Source organism: Euprymna scolopes, chromosome 17, assembly GCF_053919585.1.
Source record: "Euprymna scolopes isolate OS-2025 chromosome 17, ASM5391958v1, whole genome shotgun sequence".
NCBI lineage: Eukaryota > Metazoa > Mollusca > Cephalopoda > Sepiida > Sepiolidae > Euprymna > Euprymna scolopes.
The window spans coordinates 16,243,680-16,266,475 of record NC_136498.1 but is presented as its reverse complement, the minus strand read 5'-3'; the positions used below and the strand labels follow the sequence as shown (position 1 = coordinate 16,266,475).

General features: G+C 33.5%; 1 protein-coding gene across 11 annotated transcripts in view; it reads right to left on the bottom strand.

Annotated features, from left to right (window-relative positions):
- Positions 1-22,796, bottom strand: part of LOC145296688 (ras-related protein Rab-3) — a 411,003-nt gene that overhangs the window by 41,879 nt on the left and 346,328 nt on the right. For all 11 annotated transcript variants that reach the window (XM_080142647.1, XM_080142650.1, XM_080142649.1 and 8 more), the window contains one exon: positions 3,425-3,543. In XM_080142647.1, coding sequence (XP_079998773.1) covers positions 3,425-3,543 — 119 coding nt within the window. The remainder of the gene's footprint in view (positions 1-3,424; positions 3,544-22,796) is intronic.

Sequence of the window (22,796 nt, the reverse complement as noted above, 5' to 3'; positions counted from 1 at the left end):
TTGGAATTACCTCCCTGTTTCCTGTTTCCTCGATCATACCACCATACAAAAATTTAAATGTAACGTGAACAAACATCATGATATCAAACTTCTTACCAAGATTGTGCCTTCTCCTATAAATCTGGCTCATATCCCAGTAGGCTTAATGTTTTTAGTGACGATATGCCTTGTTTGGAGTGAACAAAAGTTATACAACAATATGTAAGTTAGTCACTTCAACATGGCACCTCCTCTGTACAATTAAGTTGTATATTATTTTACATGCTTCAGATTCTCCCTTTTTACCCTGGCAGTTCATGTCTATTCTCGATGATGTTTAGAGAATTCGTTAAAGTAAACTTTTTTCTTGGTAATTATCTCTGATAAATTGCATCACCATATTTTTTTGTGGAATATGTCACATGTATGTTTGTTTTTGAAAAACTTTCTGTGCAAAATTAAATGTATATTTATTTATATAGTTTTGTACTATGTTTTCCAGTTGTATTTTCACTATTACTGTATTTTAGTCATTGTTTTTGTATTTATTGAAAAAAAAAATGCTTATTCAATATAGCGACACCTTTGGAATTCCCTTCTTGCTCTTTACGTCCCCGATATAGCAATCAATGTTCAGAAATTTAAATGTAACATGCAAAGACATCTTGTTGTTTAACTCCCCATCAAAGTTACCTTCTATAAATATGGCCCTTATCACAGTAACTCCTTATGCTTCAGTGGGAGTATGACTTGTTTGAGATTGACAAAAGCAAAAGGAAAGCAAATAAATTAAAAAAAATACTATTAAAAAAATATATATTGATTATTTGACGTTCTGTTTTTTTTGGGGGGGGGGGCTGGGTGAGAGAGAGGGGGTGTGAGGTGATTATCATTGTCGTTGTTGTTCTTTTTATATGGATCATTCCTCTACCCCCCCCCATCCCTCACGCCCGGGGTTGAGGATTACTCTGATAGGCTGAAAACAATCACAATTAAATGTTTGAATAATCTGATTATGTTATCTGTTAATTTGTTTGGGAGGCATTTTAACATAACAGTAATATTAAACAAATGTATCTAAGGTGGTGGTGGTGGTGGTGGAGAGAGAAAGAGTGGGGCTAAGAGATGGAGAGAAGAGCAGTAGTTAGAGCTGAAGAAACATAAGCCTTTCTGAATCTAATCGAACAGACCACTGCTGCAAGCAATGGCTATTACGTATCTCAGTTCACATCAATGGCTTCAGTATTTGCATTATTCGGCCATGTCAAATACGTATGCAATTGATTTTTATGTGGGAAGATTTCAACTAACTTGGTTTCTTTTTGTTGTTGACTTTTTTTTAGATGAAAAATAATTTTTTAGACCTTCGGTAGCTCAGAGGGGTTTGGTCATTTAAGGAGAGTAGAAAGTAGACCTTGGGTTTACTTTCGGCAACTTCGAAACTCTCGCTTCTCTTATTTTGTCCTGTAGTCCTCACATTCCATGAGAATAGAAGAGGAAAGAATTGATATTTTCTGGGTTGGAATCTATTCCTATAACATTTATTGTTATCTACTTTTTAATCTTAAAATGGCATTTTTATTTTAGTTCCTTACATCAGGTGGCTTCATGATTTGTCTGGAGTGATTTCCATTAAAAAGAAAATGTTCTAATTTTTAAAGACGTAACTTCAGCCAACCAAGCATAACAATCTTTATTAACGGGACCTGTGGAAATTTCACAATTGTATCCTTTGTCAGTTGTATACTGCTGCTATGTTATGAGGGGAGGCGTCTATCTGCAAAACCTTTGTAGAAGTTTGTGACATATTTCCATTCTCTAGTCGTCCAGCATGAACACAGACCCCATGATATTATTGTACCATGTTTGTTCAAACTGAAACATATTTATCTGAGTATTGTGGTTAATGTAGTTTTAGAATATGGGATCTAATTTCAACACATTTGAGGAGTTTTTGACATGTTTCCATTCTATGGAGGTTTGGTGTGAATGTTTATCATTTTTTAACAGAACAAGTACACCTTGAAACATTTATTTGCACAAAATATAAAAATATATAATGAACAAATTAGACACAAGGCCATTCAAAAGTGTGGGGATAATGGGTATCGTTGGTCATCCTTGGTCTTAAACACTAAAAATTGTCTATCCTTCTCTTAACTAGAAATATCTCAATCACCACAATACCGCATTCACTTCAGGAGCTGTCCTACTTAAGAAAAACCTACATTGAAAAAGTTTTATTAAATTAATTACAGTAACAACACTTTGATCCTAACCTATAAAATTTCTTAAATTACATTTTTAATTGCATCCAATCTTTAGAAATCAGACAATTATATCTTAAAAAAAAAAAGGTGTGGCGGATGATAACGTATACACCAACATGAAATTGCTTTTGTGTATGTAATTATAATCTTGAATATTTTTTTTTTTTTTTTTTTTACACAGTGATCACCACTTATCAAGGCCCGGAAGCCACTCAGGGATAAGGGTTATTGCAAGTACATTATGTTAGTGTGGAGATTTGATGAAGTGTTTACTTAAGGGGGCGGTTCATTAGGAATTTGTTAACATTGGACTTGAAGACATCCAAGTTGTAGTCCGGAGGGAAGCAGGCAGACGGAACAGAGTTCCACAGGCGTGCAGTTCTGAGAAAGAAGCTTTGTTCATGGAATCCGCGTTTTGATTTTGGCACAGATATAGAGTGGGGGAATATAATGCATATTTGGTTTCTACATATTACATTTACAAGCGTGGACCTAGGGAAGAGTCTATTGGACATGTGTACACAGCGTAATGGTGTATTGAAGTAAAATCTGGCCAGTGAGAGTTGATAACATGTGTTGCATGAAGATAAATGATATGAGAATAATACAATTCATGTGTAATGCCGGTCTTAAAGACAAGCTTAGATCTGATGACCCTAGAGAAAGATTAAATCTGGACAGTACAAAAAGATGTGTGCAGAAGAGTAAACTTTGGGTTAGTAGATGTAGAACAGTTGAGGTAGCAGGGTCAGTCGACATATGAAGGCCAAGGAAAATATTGGAATAGAAAGCCAAGGAAAACATGGGTGGAAATGATAAAAAATTGACCTGATGGAAAGATGGATAAATACAGACTTGGCCAGAGATAGGTTAGTTTGGAAGCCAATTTCTTAAAGTTATTCAATGCATATAAAATTGATGTTAGACCAATGATGATTGAGAACGATTTTCTATTTCAATATCGATATTGCTTTTACTATCTAAACAAAATCTGAGACAGAGTCTATCCAAAACAGATTGTTCTCAGCACATATTATTACTATGCAACTGCCATTATATATAGAGAAATAAATACTGCGCCTGTTTCACCATCATATGATGGACGACCCAAGACGAAGATTATTAACATAGATATATATATATATAAAATCAATATAATATGAAAAGAAACCTACCAATCTTGCACAGCATTGAAAGATTCTTCATTGGTAACATCATACATTAGTATAAATCCCATAGCACCTCTGTAGTAGGCCGTTGTGATGGTCCTATACCGTTCTTGGCCAGCTGTGTCCTGTAAAGAAAGAGAAAGTATTTAATGGAAATGTACTCATAAAATCAGTAAATTCAATTATGGAAGAAAAAAAAAAAAAGTTGAGGGGACATTTTTTTTGTATTTTAAAGGGAAATAACTCTTGCCCTTGTCTCGCACAGCTCAAAGATATTGTGAGAAGAGTTATGGCCTTTGCATTTTCAGAGAGCAGATTTTAATGGACGTGCATCACACAGTGGCTTCATTTAATGTCCTCGTTATGAAAATAAATTTTTCTTTCAGTTGTAAATATATTAATAAATATTATTGCTAATTTATACTTAAAGTTTTTATCCAAATTCATTTTCATATATTTGTTTAATGCTTCACAGTATCACTTCAATAACCAACATGGCCACATCAATAACAAAAATATTTTACTAAAAAGCTTTAATAAAAAACAATTCAAGAATTGAAATCCATGAAAAACATTGCACTGAGACAGATAACTAAATATAAAAACATTTTTGTAAAATAAAGGGAAATAACTCTTACTCTTGTCTCCCTCATCTCAAAGATATTTTAAGAAGGGCAACACCCCTTGTATTATGCAAAGAGCAGATTTCAACAGACGTGCGCAGGTACAGTGGCTTCAATTAATGTCCTAATTATAAAAATAAATTCTTTCAGTTGTAAATATATTAATAATATTATTGTTGATTTATAACTGAAATTTTTCATCCAAATTCATTTTCATATATTCATTTTGTGCTTCTCACTTCAATAACCGACAAGGTCACATCAACAACAAAAATATTTTACTCAAAAGTTTTAATCAGGAACAATTAAAGAATTGAAATCCATGACAAACATCTGACACTGTCACTTAGATCAAGAGCAAGATATCCCCATGGATTAAATTAAAGGGTTCTGTTTGAAATTCTCTATAGATTTCCAAGTTCTGACAAGACACACCTAAAAAATGTCGGAAGTTACACCGTCCGAAATGTTGTAAGAATAACATTCAAGATGAGAACAATAGTCCAAATTATCAAAATTATCAATGCTTATCTAAAAATTTTCAAACAACTTTGTATGGCATACATTACAGAATTGGAAATTACCTGAGGTCATTTAGACAAACATTCAAAAACAAATAATAAAATCACTGCCCAGAATTCCAATATTCACATTAGCACTAAAACTGAATCATTTTAATCTTTACTATATGTCAGCAAAGGAATTGCCATTGCAAATGCGCTGCTGTAAGCATATCTCCGAAATATCTGGAAATACATAAAGATAACGTAATAACATAATGAACCTCAGAATACGGTACAATCGAGAATTGATTTTCCACTTATTCGACTATTGAATCTAGGAACATAATTTTTTTTCTAATATAGAAACTCATATTTGACCGATTTTTAAAGTTAGACCTAAATAATATTTAAACTGAAAAATCAAACATTGATTTTAACTAATTGATCTTCATTTGTTATTGTTGCACCATGTTATTCTAACATACTTCACTACAATTTACGGAAAAATAAAATGGAATATGGTTTGGCTGTTTGCGAATGTGAAGATATTCTTAAACAAACACCTACAAAGAAAAATCAACTAAAAGAAACAGCTTTTATTCTTTTAATAAGAGTTAGTTTTCCTTTTATCTTAAATACTGACAAACATTTGCCTGTTTATGAATACAATCCACAAACTATTTTTAGACTATTGAATCTAAGCCCTAAATATTTTTTTCCTTTAATATAAAAATTATGTTGGGCGCATTTTAAAAGTTGGAGCTAAATAGTATTTAAGCTGACATATAAAACTTTGATTCTGACTGGTCAATTTCTAGTTATTATTGCTATACCATATTATTAGCAATAAAATAACATACTAAAATTATTTATTAAAAAAACGCTTAATCTATATATATAAAAGGCAAAATGTGTGTGTGCGTGTGTGCATTTTTTCTTTATGTCCGGCAAAGGCTTTTTTTTGAGGGCAGGGGGACACTCTGGGATGGTCACTCTTTCTTAGAACCTTTTATATAGTGTCTAAATTATAATATCTACGATTTACAAAGGGAGGTTGCATCTATCTTTTATTTGAACGACTTTTACACGCTATTTTCGCAATATTTCTTGGTCTACACATGTTTCTTTGGCTTTTTAGTATAAACAAAGCAAAACTGAATCTGTAGCATAAACAAACTCCCTGGCACTCGTGCTAGGGACATGTCCACACAGCAATGAGGTTTTACCAATCCGCAGAAAACCCCTTATATCAAACAATTGCTACTCCCTTTTTTATGGGGAGCTGTCCCCACCTCCAACGTCCTGGGGAACCGCGCAGCTAAAGTTGTGGAAACAAAAACAAAAAAAACACCTTAAGTGCGAGACTTCATTCCCTCTATGGCGTGATGTTTGACCTCATTAAATTCACGCACCTGTTCCATTAAGTTTTTAATCATTAAATTGAAACGTTTTTCATTCCTTGCCCTCTGTGGCCGAGCGGGTAAGATAGCAATCTTTTTTTTTCCCTTTCTTTTCCACCTTCGCATCAAGGCTTCAGGTTCGAGCCTACCTTCCTATCAAAACTTTTTTAAAAATTTCTTTTACACCTCCAAAACACCCGGAAAACGCCAGGTACCCCTGCTAGTCTATTCTGAAGTTTGCTCATATAGAGACATTCTTAAACACTTAAAAACATATGAGCTAAAGAGATAACTCTTGGGATTTTATTAAGAGTTAATGTTCTGGATTTTTGAGATGAGGATTGATTATTTGTATTCATCTTGAGTGTTATTCTCACAACATTTCATCCAACCTTCCTCGGGTGTATTGTATCAAATTCGAGAATCTTTGCAAAATTTCAAATGGAACCCTTTATTTAATCCATGCGCTCATACTGTCATGACTGAGTAGAAGTCCTAAATAATTTGCAATTGTATTTATTAGGTGTCGCCTGCACTAAAGATTGAACTCTAGATTGAATTCTAGAATGCATTTTAAAAACCTTAAACCGGGTTTGCTTCTGGATGTAAATATCACTATTTATTCCACATATTATTACTATATATATATATATATATATATATATATATATATATATATATATATATATGTAGTTTTTAATGAAAAGAAAAATATGTCAAGATACATACAAATTTTGTATTCTTTTTCAATCATATCTGATGAGATGTAAATATGAAAATTTTTAAATGATATAAAATTTAAAATTGTCTGATTTATGTCGAAACAATTATAATATCTGAAAAAAATACAAATATGAAGTTATTCCTTCTTGTTGTTTTTGGTTTTGCCATATATGTTGTCCAGTGAGTTTAGAAGAATCTCGAAAAACCGTAATATGTGGAGAGATTGAAAAGTCGGGTATATATGAAGGGAAAAAGGAAACCATCTACACTTATAGAATGAACTAAAAATTATAGATAGAGAAGAATGATGGAAAGTAAGACAAATCAAAGAAGCAGCACATGTGGTTGGCAACGATCAGCTACTAAGTAAATTTAGTATAGAATTTAACACATTAATTATAATATATATATATATAAAAAATTGCTAGCTTCTGGAGGTTGAAGATTCAATTCTCAGTGTGGATAACAAAAAATATAATTACTTAGGACTTCTGATGGAATGAGAGCATGCTACCTCTGAGGATTAGATAAAAAGTTCTATCTAAAACTCCATGCAGATTCCCAAGTTCGACAAGATATACCTGAAGAAGGTCAGAGGTTACATTGAGCGAAACATTGTGAGAATAACATTCAAGATGAGTAATCTGAAGAATCTAAATAATACTATTAGTGTTCCTTAGCAATTTTAGCTTAGATACTGAACTTAACAAAAAGACATGGTTATAGAACATAGAAATAGTTATTGTAACGATGTTGCATGCCCGGGTAACACCAATTCACCTTGCTTAAGAGTTGGGTGGGGTGTTTGACATGGGGTTTGAGGAATTCATTCTTTTCTCCAAAGTCTAGAATATGTCTTTATTGCCGATATGGTGAACAGAAAAGAAAAGTGAAGTTGACATGGCAATGAGAGATCTGCTTTATTATCTAGAAAATTTTTTCATAGGCCCACCTGTTATATTTAAGTTACAGACCACCAAGTAAGTGATGGGAACGAAATTGGAAGACGGAGAGTGTAAACTGATAACACAGAGAAAAATAATTTGGTTAAGATAGAGAAAGAAGAGATTCACAGGAAAAGAGAAAAGAAAAAGAACATAAAATATTGGGATAGAGAAAGGAAAGAGAATTCTCTAGAGAGGAAAACAGAATGATCTCAGAAGATAGGTGGTTGGAATTAGTGTTTGATAAAAACCATTGTGTTCTGAGAAACATGGGATTTGGCTGGCTGACATTGAAAAGAATACATCGTCCCTGGGCTCTTGCCCAAGGGCAGAAACCCCCACAGGAGCTAAGTTGAAAGGCTTTTGTTCCTAGCTGGGTAATTGACTAAATGAATTTAAATTGTAACAACATGCATCATGAAACTTAGCTTTCCTTGTACAAAGTTTACCGTAGAGATCTTTTAAATAATTATTTTTGTTCATAAGAACTGATCTCAGAGTTATTTTTGTAATTGTTGACTTGAAACACAGTTTATTACAGCACGGATGCCAAGTTGCAGCCGAGAAGAACAAAATACAAGCCATTCATCAGAGCACCTACGAGGGATGAACTCAACCACAGCATCTAACAATCAACGGCCAGCTGAAGATAAGTGTTGCCACATAGACTTAGGGTTGTGCACATTTTGCATGCCCAGAGTATCAGAGCGGTAGGTTTGAATAACCAGTAAGCGTCTGGTTACATTTTGAGAGGTCCACCACGAGACAGTTAAGAGTGTAGCCCTGCTGGGTTGCATCTATGGTCCTGTGAGCCTGGATCGACGAACCTGCCCAAGGGTATATCACAAATATGGTCTTGTGAATCAGGATTGTGACAAATACAACCCAGAGGACATAAGGTTATAGTTACAAGGCAAGTTTGAATCTAATAGATCTCAGCCAACGTGCTAGTATAAAATAAATATTAGGAGAGAGAAGATAGTTTGGTTTGTCTCTTTTTATGTCATATCAACTCTTTTAAACTAGCAGGGAGACCAGACGTTACCTGGGATTGAATGATGATCAATGAATGTTTCACACTCCCATATTTTATTGTCATTGAAATCAGTGAAATCAACTATTTTTCAATCAAATTGATTGATTGCCTGCTTTTGTTGGGGACCCATCGCAGTGCACCAAGAGGAAACTTCACATGCCTTCCAGCAGTAACTTAGTCTACAATACACAATAGAGAAACTACATTGCACAATAGAGAAACTACTGTAGATTTTATAAATTTTATAAATGAAAGTTTATAACGAAAATGTCAAGTATCATGGTACAATTGTGCTCTAAACAGAAACATTCATTTTGAACGTGCTCCTGTCATATCAAAGAACCTACTGTTGATTTTATATGTCAGGCCTCTCGGCTTGTATGGTAATACAACTCCTCAAATACACTTGTGATGTTAGGCTGTGTAAGGTGTTAACTTTGGTGTAAATTACTGTTCCTTCTTTCATCAAATTATTTCGATTATCGATACTTATTGAAGACATTCTAATACAAAACCTATCTAAGAACACTGCCAGGTAACTAAAGTGCCTTTGAGTAAAATTTTTTAAAAAATAACATAAAAACAACCCAGCCGTTTTGGAGTCCATAAGGAACGAACTCACAGATGCACAGACAAAGTTGCTTTTATAGTAGAAATGAGTCAATATATAAGCAAAAAATGATGCTTCGCCAGTGTTCACACTTAATATTCATATTCAAATAAAATAACATCTTAAGTTAAGAATAAATAAAAATGTCATGATTTGCCTTAGCAAATAAAAATTAATCCCGATTGTACTATTCAACTTGATCAATCTCTGATCAGACATCCATAATTTTAAAACTGCTAGAAAGCAATGTTAAATATTGAATAAGTGGATCAACTCGTGTATATTTTAGTTAAGGCTGGGTTAATGAGTTCTTTGAGAATAATAAGTGAGGGAGGAAAAATGTCAGTAGCGGTCAACTCACTGGCCCAGGATGAAATTAATTTAACTGTGAGAATTAGTAGGTATTATATATCTGAGAGAAAGTCAACAAAAAAAGTCTGAGGAAACATGCGGTGCGTTTGGAGGTACAAATAATATGAGTGTTGTTTTTTTTTACTTGGCCCAAAGGCCACTCGAGGATAAAGGTTAATGAATGTAAGGTGGTAGTATAGTAATCGTTAATGGTATAAATTAGGTAGAATTTGATTATTTATGAGAACGGCTCAATAAGAATTTGTTTACATTGGATTTGAAGGCTACCATGTTGCATTCAACCGGGAAGCAGAACATTGTTCTACAGTTGGGCTGTTTAGAGAAAGAAACTTTGTTCATGGAATATGTGTTTACATTTAGGCACAGACAGAGAGTGGGGGAAATTGTATATAGTGGTTATAGTTAGTTGGTGTTTTTTGTGAAAATTTGACAAGGAGGGAACCATAGATTGGAGTTCAGTCAAATACTTGGCATGAAAATAACGACAGAGCAGAAACAGGTTTGCAATATCTTTTCTGTGGGAAAGAGGTTGCAGGGAAGAGAAAAAGGCATCACTTACTAGGTTTCGAAACCAGTTTTGAACTCTATCAAGGTTGGATAGGGTGCGCCGAGCAACTCCTACTCAGATGTGGCAACAGTACTCCATTTTAGGGCATACCTGGCCCTTATACAGATAGCGAACTGCATCGGCAGTGAGATACCTACTGGAGCAGTAGTGTTATTTATTGGGACCCTAGCAATTAAGTTAACTAGTATGAATTTTTGACGAGGGTTACATGTTAGGATAATCTAGGATGGTTCTCAGAGTTTACTAGAAGAGGGTGACAGGGCAGGGTCAACAGATCAAACGCATTGGGCAAAATATAGTCCAACGATATGAGGAGGTGATGACGTCATGCTTTCGAGTGAAAGAAAGAAAAAGATTTTTTATAAAAATGTTTATTCTGGAAGCCATGGTGATGGAACACGGCCCAATAATAAGGTGAACGTCACTTCAATATCTGCTTATTTCGTTTCTCAATCCTCAAGTTAGTTTATTGTAATTTAGTTTTCTAAGAAATAGTGCTCTCTCTCTCTCTCTCTCTCTCTCTCTCTCTCTCTCTCTCTCTCCATGAGTAAATTCTCCCTTCAAATAAAACATTGAAAACTTAACAAAGTTTCTTTGTGCCACTCATGAATGAAAATTTTATTCATCTTAGTTAAACAACCGATTGTCAAGCACTGAACGATCTCAGAGTCATGAAATAACAATAACGATGAAAGAAAGGCCAATACATGTAAATCGCTGCACAAGACTTTATTCGATTAATCTGATTCTTTTTATTTATTTATTGCATTTACACACCAAACAATGGTACAGTGACAGGGACATAATTTGTAGGGAGTTGAGCAGCAAGATGTCTGTTTACATTACACTTGAACGTCTGCATGTCAGCACAATCAGAGAAACAGGAACGCAAAGGGGAATTCTAAAGTTTAGCAGTCTGAGGGAAGAAACTATTAGAGTAGGAGGCTTTCTGGCATCTAGGGATCTCTATTGTGTAGGGGTGGGATTTTGCTGCTTGTCGGGTTTGTCAGGGCTATTTACGTTGAGGCAGTACCAGGGCTTGTAGTTTGTCGGAGCACTTACCATTAAAATATTTGCAAAACAAGCAGAGAGATGCAACATTTCATTGATGGGACAGACGTTGAAGCCTAGCTGACAGTGTGGGACCTATTAGTTTGATAATTCTCTTTTGAACACTGTCTAAGAGTGAGAGACAGATGCACCAGCCCAAATGTGACAAAAATACTCCATACATGAGCGAATGGTTGCCATACATGATCGCTCATCAGCAAGAACAAACATGTGCAATCTCTCTTTACCGAAAACATAACACGTGTGATATGATTTCATGTTTACAGAAATAAAGGATGTGCGATTGATGTACATATAACACTGATTACACTGTGCAACACTCAAAAAATAAAAAAAACATATGTGGCCATTTTTATATGCAAATCCATTTGTGATATGTACATTTATTTTTTTAACCTGAAATGTATTTCACACTGTTAATGGTATTTTTTTTATTGATATTGAACATTACCCAAGATTAATAAATCTTGGGTAACGCCAAGCTGTTTATAGTTATTGTTTATACAACAACATTGCTTTTAACAGTTTTCATTGGATTAGGATTCTAGGTTCAAGCATCATAATGCTCCATAAGTTTCTCACGATACTAGCAGGTTTTGTTAGATTGTCATAAATCTATGAAATTTGTAAAAAAAAAAAAAATCTACTTCTGACCTTCTTTTTGTCGAACTACGTACAGTTTTTTTTTTTTTTTCAAAATAGTCACTTTCGAGAATTTTGTTGAGAATCTTAGTGATGTGAGTGATGAGCATGGTAAGAGATTCCATTCAGGATATTTCAATGATGGAGAAACGTTTTAAAGGAAAATGGAACCCTGGCTTGTTGGTAAACTACTGCTGGAATATAAAAAGGAGGATGGCACTCAACATAAATCAACAGATTTAGTTCTAGGATATTTGTCTTACATAGAGCCAGGTCTTATGTGATATGTACTTTTTTTAACCTGAAATTTATTGCACACTGTTATTGATATTCTTTTCATTGACCATTACCCAAGATTTATTAATCTTGGGTAATGCTAAAGCGTTTAGTTATTGTTTATACAGCAACATTGCTTCCGACAGTCTTCATTAGATTAAGATTCTATGTTCGAGCATGGTTTATGAGTTGGAGCATCATATCTCACGATACTACCAGCAATGTTTCTGTTGAACTTGGAAATTTGGACGGAATTTCGTTAGATTGTCATAAGTCTATGAGATTTTCATATTCATGTTAATGCAGTTAGAGACTCGTATTGTATATTTTTTTATGTATTTCTTCTTGTCTAGTGAGGAAGGACCAAGATTAGTCAAGAATGTAGAGGCTGAGTTTGCAATAAAACCCCGGTATTGGACTTTGATAGTTAATACAAATGCTGGGATCATTTAGGTTCCAAGGACGCCAAAAAATAAGCAAAAGGAAAGTGACGATTTCGGGTCTACACCGTCTTTTTCTTTTTTTTCTTTTTTTTTTTTTTTGCCTGAACTGTAAACAAATAGATAATAAACCTTAGTTGTTTTATTTTTCGTTAGAAGGTTGATTTTTAATATAAGGAAAGATATATTTTGAGAAAAAAAATGGGGAGGGATACTGAATGTTTTTTGTAGTGTGTTTTTTTTTTTTTTTTTACAAATTTTTATATTAAATAAATGAATCACTGTCCCTATTTGTCAAAATTGAAGATTCTTTTTTATAGCATTTTTTACTTTTTAAGCATCTTAAATTCGTGTTTCTCTATATTAAAAATCAACCTTGTGACATTTGTTTACAGTGTGTATCGGTCCATCGGGAGAACCCAGTGTGGACCCGAAGTCATCTCTCCTCTCATGTTGCTTATTTTCTTCGGTTCTTGAAACCTAATTGATCCAAATACTGTTATAGAATGTGACGAAGAAGATGTCAGTATATTGTGTTTGCTTGATGATATTGTCTTCTGAACATTTAATGATATTGCTCTTGTCAATTAGTGAATTTTTGCATAACTGTAAATCTAATCTCTGAACAAAACCTGCCATTTTTTTTTATTTTCTCTTTCAGAATGAATATTTTTTAGTTTTAATGGAAATAAAAAGTCAATGACAGTTTAAAGTTGCGGCCTCGACTAAAACTAAGAAAGAAAAAAAAATGAAAAAACAACAACAAAAAGCACATTAATTAAAAAAATATGGCAAACAAATAATGAGCACAAAAAAAATCAATAACAAAAGAAGCTTTTAGAGTGTTTGGACCAATCAATATGCACACAAATTGTTTATCGAATATAGTATAGATATAGAAGGCAATCTTAGCGATTCCAGAATAGGAAATCTATTTTAAAAACTACTAGTTAGAAGACCTGACGTTGTTCGAGATTTAACCGAGGATTGTTAATATATCTTTTTCAATAGGTTCATATACCATATTAATTTCTTTGGTAAAGTCATTTCTTCACCCATATACTTTTATCAGAAAGACGATGTGAGTATGACGTTTCTGAATTTTTGAGATGACGATTGGTTATTCGTATTATTTGGATTCATCAAACTACTGTTCTCATCTTGAGTGCCATTTTCACAACGTTTTCAGTCGATATAACCTCCAACCTTCTTCAGGTATAACTTGTCGAACTTGGGAATTTCGACGAAATTTCGAACAGAACCCTTTATTTACTTCACGGAGGTAGCGAATTACTTAAGACCTCTATCCAGTCATGGCTGGCGGAACAAAAGCATGCTACGCCCATGAAGTAAATAAAGGGTTCCGCTCGAAATTCCATCAAAATTCCAGAGTATAACAGAAACATTCTCAAGTTCAACATGATACACCTGAAGAAGATCGGAGGTTACATCGACCGAAACGTTATGAAAATAACACTAAAGATGAGAACAGTAGTCTGATGAATCCATTATATCTTGATTTTAATCTTCGTAAAGATGTATAAAGGTATATAAGGAATTAATTCTATTTATCCTAGGACAGGTATTCATCTTATATAGTATATATAATATATATATTATATATAGTATATCTTTTATATACATATTATATATTATATATAGTATATATTATATATATTATTATATATATTATATATAGTATATATTATATATATTATATATATTCTTTCTTAGAACTGCACGCCTGTGGAACTCTGTTCCGTCTGCCTGCTTCCCACCAGACTACAACTTGGATGTCTTCAAGTCCAATGTTAACAAATTCCTAATGAACCGCCCTCTTAAGTAAACACTTCATCAAATCTCCACACTAACGTAATGGACTTGCAATAACCCTTATCCCTGAGTGGCTTCCGGGCCTTGATAAGTGGTGATCACTGTGCAAAAAAAAAAAAAAATATATAGTATATATTACATATAGCATATATTATATATAGTATATATTATATATAGTATATATTATATATAGTAGTCATCCACATACAGTACTGTTTCGCTGTTTCACAGCTCATCAGTGCTGCTAGACAAGCAACTATCTCAAGCCAGGATCAAAACTCGATTACCCAAACGTCAGTCGGAGCTTCTAATCATTGCGCTATACGGCTGCTGCTATCCAGGCAGTAAATTAACAATGTTTTGACATTGTCCAAAGTACCTAAGTTCAATTTGTTTACACAAAGAGCATCATTTCATACGCTAATGGTAATTTGTATATCACTTCCCAAATGCTCAACCTAAGATAGGGAGCATTATATATATATATATATATATATATATATTTTATATAGTATTTTTTTTTTTTTTTTTTTACAAGGAAGTCAACATTTATCAAGGCCTGGAGGCCACTCGGGGATAAGGGTTGTTGCGTGTACAGTAATCAATGGGATAGTATCATAGTAATCGTTAGTATTGGAGATTTGATAAAGTGTCTTACTTAAGAGGGCGGTTCATCAGGAATTTGTTTATGTTGGACTTGAAGACATCCAAGTTGTAGTCAGGTGGGAAACAGGCAAACGGAAGAGAATTCCACAGGTGGGCATTTCTAAGAAAGAAGCTTTGTTCATGTAACAGCAGTAATTATCTTTTCCTACACTGATGCGAACCTAAGTTTGAAACACATTATTATTTGACCCAAATGCACTTGATGTGTCTGGGAGTGTTCCTATATAGGTTTTGTATCAAAATGCTTCTGATAAGTATCGAAAATCGATAATCGAAACAATCCAATTAAAGACAGTCCTATTTTTACTAAAGTTAAGAATTTTATACAGTCTAATACCACAAGTGTATTTGAGAAGTTTTATCAACACACAAGCAAAAAGGCCCAGCCAATAAAATCAACTGTAGATTCTTTTATAAGATAGAGGCCTGTTTGAAATGAATGTTTCTTTTTAGAACACAATTGAACCATGATACTTGGAATTTGTACGTTTAACTTTAATTCAAGTAATTATATAAAAATAATTTCACAGAAGGCTCTTTGATAAGACAGAGGTGCATTCAAAATTAATGTTTCTATATAAAGCACAATTGAACTACGAAACTTTACTTTGGCTTTTTAAACTTTAAGTGAAGTTATTATTTACAGATAATTTTATGAAATCAACAGTAGATGCTCTACAGTGCAATGTCGACTACAATGTATTGTGGACTAAGTCACTATGGGGAGGCATATGAATTTCCTCCTGGTACACTGCGAGGTAGGGTGTCCCCAACTAGAACAAGCAATCAATCGATTTGATAGAAAAGTTGACGATTTCACAAATTTCGATGAAAATAAAAGTATGGGAAGGGGGGGGGATTTGTTGATCTTCATTCAATCCCAGAAAACGTCAGGTCTTCTTGCTAGTGTGTGTGTATATATATATATATATATATATATATATATATATATATATATATATATATATATATAGTCTTTGAAGTTTTTAACATTTGAAACTATACAAAAAATTACTTTTTATCATTCGTTAAAAAAAAAAAACATCTAGTCAGTAAGTCACTTAATCACCTGCAATCACTGCATCAACTCTCTCGAATTTACTATAATACCAATTTTTTTTTATTTTTCAAGGGATCATCAGTTGTTTACCATGAAACACTGTTTCGGGGATTTAATATATATATATATATATATATAGTAATTTATAAAATATATATGGCGATTAAGCTACACTGAATATTCCGCGTTTCATCCACTATAGGATTCTTCAGGCTTATTATTAAGCGCATAAGCCTTACGAATCCTATAGTGGATGAAACGCGGAATATTCAGTGTAGCTTAATCGCCATATATATTTTATAAATTACTAACTAGCTCTACTTATATATTGAGCACTTTTGAAGTAAATACTTAAAGTTCACGCATAAATTTATACTTTTTTATATTAATTTTATGTGAGTAAATGAAGTAGTTTATATATATATATATATATATATATATATATATATATATATATATATATATATATATACTAACAGTTCTGCCTGGCTTTGCTCGGACCCTATGTATTATTCATATCTTATGTGCATATGTATATATTAAAAAGTGTGAATATGTACGGTAATGTCTTCCTTAACTAACATAGAGAAAAGTTGTTAGAGATCGCAGTTTTTAAACTTTGACCCCTATTTTGAGCCCTAAACATTTATAGTTTTGGGCTCAAATCAAGTTAAAATATTAGCCCCATGTCCCAATAACCTACATCTAAAATTTCGAGTGTTTAGACCCAAAATTAGCAGAGGAGATTGGTAGAGTCTGCGAAGGTCAGCTCTGTAAACTTTGACCTCTTGCCAGCCAAATTTTCGCCCAAAAACTGATTAAAAAGCTTGCAGCATGTCTGGGGACACTTTATGTAAAATTTCAAATGTTTAGATAAAAAATTGGCTAATAGTTTGCTAGAGATCGAAAAGGTCAAATCTTTTGAACTTTGACCACTTGGAAGCCAAATTTTCAGAAAAAAAAATCAATTAAAAAGCTTGCCTTATCTCTGAATACACTTTATGTAAAATTTCAAATGTTTAGACCAGAAATTGGCTGAGTAATTTGGTAGAGACCGCAGAGGTCAAATTTTTTAAACTTTGAGCCCAATTTTGACCCCTTAGCATTTATTATTTTGGGCTCAAATCAAGTTATAAAGTTAGATCCATATCCAAGTAACCTACATCTAAAATTTCAAGTGTTTAGACCCAAAATTGGCGGAGGAGTTTGGTAGAGTTCTCAAAGTTGTTGAACTTTGACCCCTTAAAAGCCAAATTTCTGGCCGAAAACTGATTAAAAAGATTTTCCCAAATCTCAATACCCGTTATGTCAAATCTCGAGTCTCTAAACCGAAAATTGACAGAGTTATTTGGTAGGGAAGTGTACACAGACAGACAGACAGACACACACACAAACATTTTCACTTATATATATATATATATATATATATAACCAGTGACTAAAATATTTTAACCCTCATCAGTGTTTGAAGTGATGTTGATAAACTTTTTGGCATATGTATGAATGTCACCAAATTGCTGATAACAATTTTTCAAGGCAAGGCTTTGGTTCAGAGAATAAGCAAGCCTACTTCACGCATTAATCAATAATGAGTTCAAGTTTTATCTCTGAAGCACAAAAAGGCAAGCCACATAGAAAAATGATCAAAATGGCGATAAAAGAAAAACAAATCAATGTTATTTCTCTTTGCAAACGCTTCATAGACAAACTGAAAAGGCCTATTTTATCTGGTAATTTCTCATATATATATATATATCTATCTTCTATATATCTATAAAAGTGAAAGTGTCTGCCTGTGTGTGTGTGTGTGTCTGTGTACATTTCCCTACACAATAACTGTCAATTTTCAGTCTACAGACTTGAAATTTGATATACAGGGTACTGAAATTTGGGGAAATCTTTGTAATCCATTTTCGGCCAGAAATTTGGCTGTTAAGGGGGCGAAGTTCAACGATTTGACCTTTGAGAACTCTACCAAACTCCTTTTCCAATTTTGGGTATAAACAATTGAAATTTTAGATATAGGTTCCTTGGACATGGATCTAACTTAATAACTTGATTTGAGCCCAAAACAATAAATGTTAAGGGGTCATAATAGGGGTCAAAGGTAAAAAAAATTTGACGGCTTCGGTCTCCACCAAATTACTCAGACAATTTTTGGTCTAAACATTTGAAATTTTACATAAAGAGTATTCAGAGATAGGGCAAGCTTTTTAATCGGTTTGGGTCGAAAACTTGAGTTACCAATATATAAATGTATGTATGTATATTGGCACGTTTGCCTAAAACTTTCGACAGAGGCGACGGATTTTTACAAGATCAGTATTCTTTTGAAGTTCGACCTTTCAGACGACAAATATCGAAAAATTGGCTAAAAACATTAATATCTTCACCTTAAACTGGGCACTTTTCTACGGGGGGGGGGTCGCTTTTTTCGCCGATATTTTCGAACGTCATCTTCTCCTTTCGATTGTTTAGCCTTAATTAAAACCTATGTCACTTCTGGTTTGGTGGTGGTCGTAACAGCAAAGACGTCACATATTTGTCCCAATTTTTTCCTCCTTTGTGGTACGGGTTTGAGCCTGCCTTCCTACTACCACTTTTTTTTTTTTTTGCTCAACACACACCTCCAAACACTCGGGCAACGCTGGGGTGAAATGCTAGTATATATATAAAAGTGAAAGTGTCTGTCTGTCTGTCTGTCTGTGTACATTTCCCTACCAAATAACTCTGTCAATTTTCAGTTTACAGACTCGAAATTTAATATACAAGGTATTGAGATTTGGAAAAATCTTTTTAATCTGTTCTCAGACAGAAATTTGGCTGTCAAGGGGTCAAAGCTCAATGATTTGACCTTTGAAAACTCTACCAAACTCCTCTGCCAATTTTGGGTCTAAACACTTGAAATTTTAGATGTAGGTTACTTAGACATAGACCAAACTTTTTAATTTGATTTGAGCCCAAATCAGTAAATGTTAAGGGGTCAAAATTTGAGTCAAAGTTAAAAAAAAATTTGACCTCTGCAGTCTCTACCAAATTACTCAGCCAATGTTTGGTTTAAACATTTGAAATTTTACATAAAGTATATTCAGATATAGGGCAAGCTTTTTAATCGGTTTTTGGCCGAAAATTTGGCTGCCAAGGAGGCAAAGTTCAAAAGATTTGACTGTTGCGGTCTCTAGCAAACTATTCAGCCAATGTTGGATTTAAATTTGAAATTTTAGATGTAGGTTACCTGGACATGAGTCAAACTTTTGAATATATATATATATATATATATATATATATATATATATATATATATATATATATATGCACATAAAGTTATGAACAGTATATAGGGCCTGAGCAAAGCCGGGCTGAACTGCCAGTATATATATATATATATATATATATTATATATATATATATATATATATATATATATATATATATATATATATATATATATATATGTATATACAATGCCAGCAAAAAGAAAGTCCGCAATTGTAAATTTTTCAAAAACTTATTTAATGTAACTGTTTAAACAACCTATACCTAATTTGATTCGCCTTTATTCCTCTATAATTTTACATGTTCATATTTGACTTTTAACTGAAATATTCTAGTGTTCAAGTCAATTTAAACAAATAACTTCAAATTGAGGAGGCAAAAAGAAAGTCCACAGCAACAAATTTGCTTAAACCCAGCTTAAATTATCGCCACTTAATCAGTTTAAAATATTCACTAACAGGCAACAAAGCATCTCTAATCGTAATTATTGTTGTTCCAGATTATACAACGTAACATTTAGTCCATATGCCACGACTTTCTCTTAGTGATCGTCAGGAGCTCATTAATCTCCACCTTTCTGGTTTATCCAATCGAGAAATTAGCCGCAGATTGAAATGTGATGAGAAAATGGTACGAAAGACTGTGCAAAAGCACCAAAACACCGGCAGTGTTTGTGATGTCCCTAAATCTGGTCATACTAGAGTTACTTCTAACAGGGAAGACAATGCTATCAAGATCCATAGCCTAAGAAACAGATTTGAAATAGGTTCCCCAAATCCAACAACAGTGCAATTTTGTTAAAAAGTGCTCTCTTTCTACTGTCAAGAACAGATTAAAGGAATTTAATTTGTGAGGATATGTTGCAAGATGCAAGCCAATAGTTTCTGTAAAGAACAGAAAGCACCGTCTGGATTCATCAGATGTAATGAAGATCATGACTCTTCATATCGGTCAAAAGTGCTTTTTAGCGACAAAATCAAGTTCAATAGGTTAGGCAGTGATGGTTGGCAGTATATCTGTCAGGGGAAAGACAAAGAATTTAATTTTAGGTGCTCAGTTTTAACACTTTAAGGTGGTGGAGGTTCAGTTTCGGTGTGGAGCATTATTAGTACCAATGGTCCAAGGCATATAGTTCGCTTGCAAGGTTGAATTAATTCGACCAAGTACACTAATATGTTGACTGAGCATTTTCTACCCTACTTTGGTCGGAATTTGGATGATAACCTTATCTTCATGCAGGATAATGCTCCCATTCATACAGCTGGCAATGTCAAGAGGTTCCTGGAAGAGCATGATATTCCATGTTTGGATTGGCCTGCACAATCTCTAGACCTCAATCCTATCGAAAACGTATGGCATTACATCAAGCAACAGCTATGCAATGATAAAACTTCAAATTTGGAAGAACTTTGGACAAAAATTAAAGAAAAGTGCGATGCCCTTTCCCCGGAGTATTGCTGCAGTCTAATTCAAGGAATTCCCAAAAGATTGCAGGCTGTCAAATTGCAAAAGGGCTCTGCTACTAAATATTAACTAGTTCATTGTGTTCTTGTTGTATTTGTATTGCATTAATGTCCTAAAGTTATATTTAAATAACAATTTTCCATCGTGCGGACTTTCTTTTTGCCTCCTCAATTTGAAGTTATTTTTTTTAAATTGACGTGAACATTAGAATATTTCAATTAAAAGTCAAATATGAACAGGTCAAATTATAGAAGAATAAAAGGCCAATCAAATGAGGTATAGTTTGTTTAAACAGTTACATTAAATTTAGCTGAAATTTGCAGTTTTTGAAAAAATTACATGTGCGAACTTTCTTTTTGCTGCTTTTTTTTTTTGCCTGTATATATATTAGAGAAAATCCAACTCCCCCCACAAAAGGACACTCTGGATTAGAACAAAAATAAAAATTACCTCATTCTAGAATGATGTCTCCTTCACTGATGGAAGACAGAAAAAGAAAACAATTATAGCATCAGAACAGATACTACACTTTGCTCCTAAGAAAAAGACCAAGATTAATGTGTTATTTTTGCATATTTCTTTGTTCTTGGTGCATTTTGTCATTCTTAAAAATGCACATGACAATAGTAATGGAGAACAGACATAGGAAAATATCAACTTTGTATATGGTTTCTAATAAAGATTAAAAATCATGTGTAAATTGGGCTTGCACTTCAAGCTAGAGTCTAATGTAGCACATTATTGAAAGTTGACACTTGACAAATATGAAATACTAGCTTGGGTGCCTGGTGTTGCCCAGGTGTTTGGAGGTGTGTGTTAAGAAAAAAAAAAAATGGTAGTAGGCAGGCAGGTTCAAACCCGGAGTGCGAAGGAGGAAAAAAAACATGAAAAAAAAAAGAAAAACGTCTTTGCCGTTGCTTCCATTGCCAAACTGGAGGTGGCAAAGGTTTAAATTAAGGCTAGTCAACTGAAAAGAGGGAATGACTTTCGAAAATATCGGCGAAAAAAAAACGACCTCTTCATGTTTTTAGCCAATTTTTTGATATTTGTTGTCGGAAGGGTCAAGCTTCAAAATGATATTGATCTTGTGAAAATCCGTCACCTCTGTCGAAAGTTTTAGACATACATACATACATACATACATACATACATACATACATACATACACACACACATTTTAACAGACAGGTGAGATTTATATTAAATATGATTTGTTACTTGTATGCACATAGGCCTGCAATACTTTTGCAAACAAATCACATTGTAGAATCATAAAAGACTAAGACCGCTTCACATGAGTCACCCACCATATTAAAAAAATAACTCACAACTTTTATTGTCTACAGTATAAACCTGATTTAATCATTCACTTAAGTTCTACCATTTCAGATTTAAACTTATCTATGATCTCTGGATGTTAGTCTCAGTCTTTTCTATAAATACTATTATGGCATGTGTTCTTCGGAATTGTTTGATCTATTCCCTGCTTCCTTTATTCCTGTTCATTTGACTCGTTGGTCTAGTGGTCTTCGCCAATTTGCTGTTTTGATATCTCACACAGTTTCCTATTCCAGCATCTTCTTTCCAAGGACTGCAAGGTTGTGGAACTCTTTACCTGCTTATTGTTTTCCTACAGCCTTGGTCTTTTCAAAACTAAGGTCAATAGGCATATCCTGTCTTTGTGATAATCATCTTTCGTTCTTGTTAGCTCTTTTCTTTAAGTGGCTTCATGCTTTGCCTTGAGCAATTTCCATTAAAAAAAAAAAGTAAGCGCTTTCTTTGATTAGGGTTTATGTTTTGACGTAACCTTAATTTCAAATGCATTGAAAGGGAATCCATAACATCCTTACCTGCTTTCCATTTCCAGCTTT